Source organism: Artemia sp. Qi Xiang Cuo, chromosome 12 (genome assembly GCF_049724085.1).
Source record: "Artemia sp. Qi Xiang Cuo chromosome 12, ASM4972408v1, whole genome shotgun sequence".
In the NCBI taxonomy this organism is placed as follows: Eukaryota; Metazoa; Arthropoda; class Branchiopoda; order Anostraca; family Artemiidae; genus Artemia; species Artemia sp. Qi Xiang Cuo.
In genome coordinates this window covers 36,862,654-36,871,855 of record NC_142805.1, presented here as the reverse complement: position 1 = coordinate 36,871,855, position 9,202 = coordinate 36,862,654, and the positions used below count along the sequence as shown (strand labels likewise).

At 39.6% G+C, this 9,202-nt stretch overlaps 1 protein-coding gene across 1 annotated transcript in view; it reads right to left on the bottom strand.

The window, feature by feature from the left end:
• LOC148946077 (E3 ubiquitin-protein ligase MIB1-like) overlaps positions 1–9,202 on the bottom strand; it is a 167,222-nt gene that overhangs the window by 32,285 nt on the left and 125,735 nt on the right. The window contains exon 5 of the mRNA XM_089097596.1: positions 2,583–2,820. Coding sequence (XP_088953722.1) covers positions 2,583–2,820 — 238 coding nt within the window. The remainder of the gene's footprint in view (positions 1–2,582; positions 2,821–9,202) is intronic.

Sequence of the window (9,202 nt, the reverse complement as noted above, 5' to 3'; positions counted from 1 at the left end):
GTGGACCTTTGGGGGCCGGGGAGGGCCTTTGGGGGTCCGGGGGCCAGTTGGGAGCCTGGGGACATTTGGGGGCCGGTGGCGGGCCTTTGGGACCCTGTTGGTCTTTTGGGAACTCGATGGGCCTTTGGGGGGACCGGGGATGGCCGTTGAGGGTCTGGGGTGGGCCTGTGGGGGCGCCGGTGGCCCGTTGGGAGCTTGGGAGACCTTTGAGGGTCCGGGGGGCAGTGGGGGGCGGGGGGGCCCGGTGGGGACCGGTGGAGGGCCTTTGGGAGCTTGAGGGGCCTTTGAGAACCGGTGGCTTCCTTCGGGGTAGGGGTAGGAGGATTGGATCCCTTTGGGGTTGGGTTAGAGGACCTCACAACACTGTTCAATGAAACTTGTGTATTATAACGACCACAGAGTTTCACCTTTAAATTCTCTTCTAAAATCTCTTCAATAATATTCTCTTAAAATGCCTGTATCTGTTTCGCGGAAATAGTTCGATAACCTGTCTAAAACGACTTCGCCCAAATAATCATTCAACGCAAATTCAACGTTTTCCTTTGTTATTGGCATCTCTATGCTAAAGCGTTTCAAATTAATAGGAAACCTTCTCGCGCGCTAAAATAATTCATCTCTCAGATGTTTCTTGCCTAATTGTTTCCATGGTCTTTGGTTATTAATATCCTTTGGAGTTCGACCAGTAGAATTGTTCCCGAGGCAAAGACATTAATGACTTGGATCTATTCCTTGAGCAGTACCTGTCAGACATTACTAAACATTGCCCGGAAAAAATTTGATTAATGACTGACAGCAAAGTGAGAAAAATACTGTTTTTCCATTATCACTGACAAAAACCATGAAACATACATAAATTGCTGTTGACATCCATGAAAGTGAGAAAGTTTCTGTTTTTTCATTCTCACTGACAAAAACCATAAAACCATCCATAAATGTGACAAAATTCCTGTTTTTCAAATTCTCACTGACAAAAACCATAAAACATCTATTTTTTTCAAATTATAACTTACAAAGTCCATAAAAACATACAAAAATGTTAAAAAATTCCTTTTTTTAAAATTCTCACTGACAAAATCCATAAAAAACATCAAATAAATCGACCGACACACATAATCATCCATGAATTATGTAAAAAAAGTTATAGGTGGCAGCAGGGGTGCCACATGGGGGCACTTAGGGTCACCTCTACTCTCATTGGATTGGCAATCATGCAGTTCTAGTGGCCTTTTTAAGAGTCAAAATGATCGGAGGAAGCCACCCCCTCCCCAGGACGTCGTATTTTCCAGAAATGCATTTGGTAGAAATATTGAGATAGGCATTTGTTAAAAAAAAATAGTTCAAAAACGCATAACAAGGTTTTTGGGGTTGACACAACTCCAAAGTCTGGAGGCGAGGGTTGTTAGTTATGCCCCCGGGTGTATAAAGTTTTTATGGAAATAGTGGTCGTGTGAACTTTAGAAGAGGCACACTTGATTGGAAATGTATAGTTCTAGTTCTCCTTTAAGAGTCAAAAGTGATGGAGGGCAACTAGAACCTTCCTCTCCCTGACATCCTTTTTCCCCAAACAGCATCTGATCGAAATTGTGAGATAGCCCTGCTGTTCACATTAGTCCAAAAAGACAACACTGTAACTTTTACAGTGAAAAGTCCAAGATTGTAAAGATTACAACCCTGGGCAATTGGGAGGGGGGTGGACACCCCTCATAGCCTAGGGACAAGGGTTGTGAATTATGCCCCGGGACATTTAGAATTTTTATGGAACGGCCGGTCATATAAACTTCGATCGGATGGAGCTTATTTGGTTTGAAGTCGGAAGTTTTGAGTGCTCTTCTTAAGAGTCAAAAGTGAATGGAGAGACAACCAATCCCCCTCCTGAAGCCTATCATTCTCCAAAACACATCCGATCAAAATTTTTAAGAGATCTATTTCGTTCAGCATTGTGGAAAGATCCAGTAATTATGTTTTTGAGGGATGTCAACCTTTTCCACAGTCCTCAAAGCAATTCGTTCATTGTTTACATATAGTATATTTTACTGAGAAAGCTAGCCTAGGTATTTTGAACTTTACTTTCAAAAGGACAAAGGGCATTCAGGTGAGCCTTTCAGAGAATGCTGAGTAGAGTGTTGAACTAAATCAAAGCTTTCTGGGAAGTAACAGTTGTTTCATAATAGTAGGACATTTTTTCTAATGACAGCAGGTTTCCGATAGTTCTCTACTAATTTCACCCAGCAATGACTTGGCAATTCTAAGATAGTTATGAAATAAAAAATTGAATTGGTCAACATTCTAGCTCGAGCCAGGCGGTTGTACTAGCGGTGGTGGTATTAAAATTTTTAAGTTCATTGAAAGAATCCAGACAAAAGCTATAGTTAGCGAGAATGGAATAAGAGGAGAGTGTATGAGAAAACTAGAGGAAAAGAATTATATGGGAGGGATAGAGAGAGAGAGAAAGAGACAGAGATGGAGAGATACAATGAGGAACAAAAAATACACCAGCTACATTAGTATTTTTGGTAATTGCAATCACCATTTATTAATATCAGAACACTGTATTTCAAATACTTGAGTCTGATCATTATTACCTTTATCCTTGTTTGAACCTGCTCTTTACATATGATACACTTTTTGATTCGTGAAGAGCAACTAGAGCAGCTAACCGCATGACCACAGGGATTAAACACTACCTCCCGCTTCAAGTCTGAGCAAACCATGCACTCATCACTGCTATCCTCACCGCTGTTATTATCATCATCATTCAAACTAGATAATGCCAAATCATTGATATCACTTCCAACATTACTCGCCCCGAGTGCATCTTGCCTGAAAGTACAAGTTTTGAATAAAAACAATAGCTTTTCATTTTTATCAATAACTACAATTATCAATTTGTGAAATACAGACAATTGGCCGAAATTTAAGCGAACTTAAATTTAATTACATGTAAAACTGATGAATTACAATATACTTATAAGTAAAACTATTTTAGGAGGTTCCGCATGAATACTATATATAATTTTTTTCAGCTACATATCCCTCATCAGTTCCTGTGAGATTTGTCCCCATCAATTTCTGCTAGTTAAAGAGCAAGGGCTTCAAGATGTGAAAGATCTAGTTCGTATAATTACTAGCAACCGGGTGATATTTAACTACGTAGTCTGTGAGTCAACATTGCCAACACTTTGAGATAAACTGTACCAGGTTTCCAACGAAAATAGTGCCAAAAAACTTAAATTTGTATCATATGAAGAGTAGATTAAAAATTTGCCACTAGCGTCGTTTTGCAATGCTCACCGGCAATTATGTTTACTTAATTTCGCTGAGAACTGATAAAGAGTTCTATGCCAAGAGCAGGAAAAATTGACCCAGGGTAGTGGCACTTCCTAACATGTATTATAGAATAAATTTTCTTAAATAGAAAAATCGGAATTTCGGCGATAATTTCTTATTCTCTTCTTTCGCGGGTTTGTCAAAGAAAATAGATTGGCTCATTAGCATATTGGCTCATAAGACACAAACGAAAGAAAAATTCAAGCTCGTGGTCCTCCCCCCCCCCCCAAAAAAAATGCTGAGATTTTACAATTTGTTCTCCAGCATCTACTATTTCCTGCATAATAACCCATTTTATAATGTTATGCATCCCCCTTACTGCACGCCACCCAAGGTTAAAATCTTGTGTACGAGCCTTGTGATGATTCTGGATTTTTTTTTATTTATACCAAAACAAGTTTAAAGATTGATTAAGATACATCGTAACCACTCAACTCAGTAAATAACTGAAACCAATTCAATTCACTGTGTCGTAGTCACCAATACAAAATAAAATTCTTATATTTTTTTTATATTCTTAAAAAAAAATTATTCTGTAATTTTTTTTTTTACAAAACAAAATAAGTGTTTGTCCTTTTTCTTAGGAAAAAAAGACTTACTTTACAGAAAAACTAGTCCGAATGAACAATATGTTAAATGCTCTTTATATACTAAATGTCAAAGTTTTAACTAATAATAAGGTTGGCACCAGTGCCCAAACGATCTAAGTAAATTCGTAAGGTCGCAGCCAACTAAATTTTACGCCAACTAGAAATTGGCACTGTGTTCACAGGTGAAATTGCAGCATAAATCCAAACCCGGACCCCACTCCCCTCAGAGGATACTTGCAGACTGTAACTTTTGAATTTTCACTAGCCTCTTAGCAGCGTGTATCATTTTTTGTTTCTTTTTTTTTCTTTGCAGTAGCTTTTCATTACTTTTTCTTTTTGTTGGCTCCATTGGTAAATCAGCAGTGGCGACTCACTAAAGATGTTGTTGACATAGACAGATTTAGTTGAGTAAACAAAGAAGCAAACTAAAAAACTTACAGTAGAAAGTGATTGCAATTTCCACGTTAATTTGGGGGCTATCGGTAGTTTTGCGTCTCTTTAGCAATATTTGTCTATGTCGTGATCACGATATCACGATCGGCAAATATTAAAGCGAGCTTATCAAAGTAACATGTTGATTAATGCTACCCTATTAAAAACTTGGTAGAAAGAGACAGGGACAAATTATGATTTATTAATTACCGAGAGCAATAGCCTCATCGTCGCCATGTGCGTCCTTTATTTTCAATGCTCGTAGTGTTTTTCAATATCCTGTCTACCAGCTTCCTGTTCCTAATCCACTTTTATTAGAGATGCCGTTGCAAAGCAGTTACTTTACAAACAAAGCTGCAGCCACTGAATCTGTTTGAAATCTGCTTCACATCTTTGTCTCGGGCCAAGACAGAAAACCCCCTTTCAGATTCCACCGAATAGTGTGGCAGACATCAGCACAACGGCATAATTCATAACTGCCACACGTTCAAGGAGTCAAAAATAGGGACTTTTTTTGGCAAAAAAGGACCTTTAGGGATCTTCCTGAAACCGAAAAAGGGACCAATAGGGACCTGGTATACCTGTTCATTACCTTATAAATGACACAATCTATATTATATTCGATATTCACACCGATCTTTCCAAAATCTGTGACCAACCATCGCCTCGTTCAGCAATGATCGCCTGTAGCGACATCATCTTCTGGAGGGGCATGGATAATATCAAGATGATCCGACCGCTTAGCTTTCCATGTGGATCCTCTCAGGTTTATCTTTTCAACTCTTAAGGTAAAAAAATTGGAAAGATACATAAGTGACCACTTATGTTAATGACCAGAAAACCATCACAAGACCGCAACATTTCAAAATCACTTGTTTGTTGTTTTGTTTTCTTTGGCTTTGCTTCCTCTAGACTTTTTCAGAAGTGGAGTTGTCAGCAACTGCTTTTTTTCCCTTCCGAAAATACAAAATCACGACTAAAAATTACTCCTAAGTTAAAACAGGGCCGTAATTTGCAATGGGACAGGGGGAGGGGCGTCTGCCCCCTCCAAACCCTAGTTCCCCCCTTCTGAAATTTAGTTTCTTCAAAAATCTTGTCCAATCTAAGATAAGTCTGCATACTTTAAGCATCCAGAGAAAGGGGGTTAATTTTCTTTAGTTTGTCTTTGCCCCTATGGTACTATATGGCTCATTTTTCATTTTTACTGTCATTTTCACTTGATTTGGGGAAATTTGCTCCACCTTTGCCCCCCCCCCCCTCCAGACTTGTAACGAAATTATGACACTGGTTAGAAGTGAATAACAGTTACCACTCCTGGATTTCCTTTACTTGAGTATTTAAAAAAAAAAATAATTTTCGGTTACTAAGGGCCAAGGATCGTTCTTTACTAGGTGGCAGCTACCGCTGCAGAAATCATATTTGGACTAGGTACGGAATGGTTCGACACCACTGGCTACATCAGTGAATTTATTAGCCTATTAAGAGCAAGCTGAGAAAAAATGACGAACCTCTGGTAAAACCAAGATCGTATTCAGGATTTTCGTTCGGAGGGGAAGGGGTACAAAAAAGTATTGCATCGAAAATTTGTTAATATATATTTCTGTTACGTTTTTCCGAGCGTGAAAAACGTTTCGGGGGGGGGGGGTTCAAGCCCCGTACCCCCGTCCCCCCTTGGATACGGCCTTGGGTAATACATATCCAAAGCAACAAAAACAAAGATGCCCGGCAGCTTAAGTGACTCCAGAAGAAAAGGGAGTCACAACCTTTTTTTTCAATCATTATCGATAAGACCTGGACGCTGTATTTCTGAAATTCTTATGCAGTCTTCAGGATACTAAATGTCATTCATCTGCCTAAGTAAAGAACGATGTTGGCCCAATGTATTATTTATTTTTTTGTTTTCCATACCAGGGCACTTCGTACCGAAGGAGTTGTCGTAGAAACTTCGAAAAGGGCTCATTCAATTGGAAATTGGAGTGGCTAGTACCCTTTTTAATAGTCGAAAGTGATTGGAGGGCAACTAGCCCCCTCCCCCCCCCCCCGCCCATCATTCCCCCAAACACATCCAATCACGAGTTTGAGATAGTCATTTTGTTCAGCGTAGTTGATTTTCAGATATAACATATGTTTTTGAGGAAGACACTCCCCAAGAACCCTCAGGGCAAGAGTTTTAATCTATGCCCCGGGGGCATATAAGAACAATGTTGGCACAATGTATTATTTATTATTGTTCTCCTTTAGAGCAGGGCACTTTGTATCTAAAAAGTTGTTGTAGAAACTCCGAAAAGGGTTCATTGAATTGCAAATTGGAGTGGCTTGTGCCTTTTTTAAGAGTTGACAGTGATTGGAGGGCAACTAGCACCCCTTCCACGCCCACCATTTCCTGAAACACATCCAATCACAATTTTGAGATATCCATTTTGTTCAGCGTAGTTGATTTCAATATTATGTTTTGAGGAGGACACTCCCCCACAGCCCTCAGGGTAAGGGTTGTAAGTTATGCCCTGGGGGCATATAAGGTTTTTATAGAAAGCGTTGTCGTAGAAACTACAAAGAAGGCTCATTCGATTGGAAAATCAAAGGTCTAGTGCCCTTTTTAATAGTCAAAAGTGATAGGAGGGCAACTAAACCCCCCTCTCATGGCCACCATTTTCCCAAGCACATCCAATCAAAATTTTGAGATAGCCATTTTATTCAACGTAGTTTTAAGTTCTGGAAAATAGGTCTTGAGGAATACAGCCCCCCTCCCACAGCCCTCAGGGCAAGGGGTGTAAGTTATGCCCTGGGGGTTTCTATAGAACGCGTTGTCGTAGAAACTTTGAAAAGGGCTCATTCGATTGGAAGGCAACTAACACCCTTCCACAACCACCATTTCCCCAAACACATCCGATCAAAATTTTGACATAGCCATTTTGTTCCCCGCAGTTTATAGTTCCGGAAATTATATCTTTGAGCAGGACACTCCCCCTACAGTCTTCAGGGCAAGAGTTATAAGTTATGCCCAGGGGGCATATAAGGTTTTTATTGAAATCTTTGTCGTTGAAACTTGAAAAGGGGCTGATTCGATTGGAAATCAATCAAGGCAGGGGTTGTAAGTTATACCCTGAGGCATAAGTTATACCCGTTGATTTTGAATTGAAGTTATCAAGTATTTTGCAGGTTGCATAGGTAGCATCAAGACATGGCTAATTGTAGACAGAGAAAAGCCAAGACAGATAGTCGAATTAATTGAGAGGCAAATGTTTTTATAAGACAATACCGTAAGGTTTTTATTGAAAGCGTTGTCGTAGAAACTTCAAAAGGGCTCATTCAATTGCAAATTGAAAGGGCTAGTGCCTTTTTTAACATTTGAAAGTGATTGGAGAGTGACTAACGCCCCTTTCACGACCACCATTTTCCCAAACACATCCAATCAAAATTTTTAGATATCAATTTTGTTCAACGTAGTTGAAAGTTCTGGAAATTAAGTCTTTTAGGATAACCCCCTCAGAGCCCTCAGTGCAAGGGTTGTAAGTTATGCCCTGGGGGCATATAAGGTTTATATAAAAATTTCAAAAAGGGCTCATTTGATTGGAAATTGAAATTGCACTTTTTAATAGTCGAAAGAGAGTGGAGAGTAATAAAACCCCCCTCTCACGCCCACCATTTCCCTAGAAACATTCAATCAAAGTTTAGAGATAGCCATTTTGTTCAACGTAGTTGAAAGTTCTGGATATTATGTATTTAACAATGACAAACCTCCCAGATCCCCCAGGGCAAAGGTTGCAAGTTATGCCCTGGGGGCATATAATGTTTTTTATAAATAGAGTTGTCGTAAAACTTCAAAAAGGGCTCATTCAATTGAAAATTGAGAGGGCTGGTGTCCTTTTTAATAGTCGAAAGTGATTGGAGGGTAACTAACCCCCCTCTCAAGACCGCCATTCCTCCAAATACATCCAATCAAAATTTTCAGATGGCCATTTTGTTCAACGTAGTAGAAAGTTTTGGAAATTAGGTCTTTGAGACTGACAACCCCCCCCCCCCCAGCCCTTAGGGCAAGAATTGTAAGTTATGCCCGTGGGGTCTATTAGATTTTTGACAGTGTTGTCGTAGAAACTGCAAATGGGCTCGTTTCATTAGAAATCTACAGGGCTAATGCCATGTGTAGTATCTGAAACCAATTATAGTGAAATATCCACTCCCATTACGCCCACCATCCTCCAAAACACTTCCAATCAAAATTTTGAGATGGCCGTTTTGTTTAACGTAGTTGAAAGTTCGGGAAATTAGGTCTTAGAGGATGACAACCACCCTAACAACCCTTAGAGTAAGGATTGTAATTTATGCCCTGGGGGCATATAAGGTGTTTATAGAAAGCGTTGTCGTTTTAAAAAGCGCTCATTTGATTGGAAATCGAAAGGCCTAGTGCCCTTTTTAATAGTCCAAAGTGATTGGAAGGCTTGACATTTTTATAGTAAAGAGCAATGTGGGTATAATGTATTATTTTTGTTGTTGTTGTTGTTTAGACCAGGGCACTTCGTATCGAAGGAGTTGTCGTGGTAACTTCGAAAAGGGCTCATTCGATTAAAAATAGAAAGGGCTGATGGCCTTTTTAATAGTCGAAAGTGATTGGAGGGCAACTAATCCCCCTACCACGCCCACCCTACCATTTGCCCATTATGTTTAAAAACTAAATGTTGCCTTAAGATTAAATCAAAATGCACTGTGTTAATGCTAATTCCGAATAAGGCATCTCAGCAGTATCCAAAGAACGACTGAGGGCATTATGTTCAAACTTTCGGGGCTACTTCTGCTCTTAAAATTTAACCAAATCAAAATAGCGTAAGTGTATCCAAGCTATCAAAGAAAGTAAA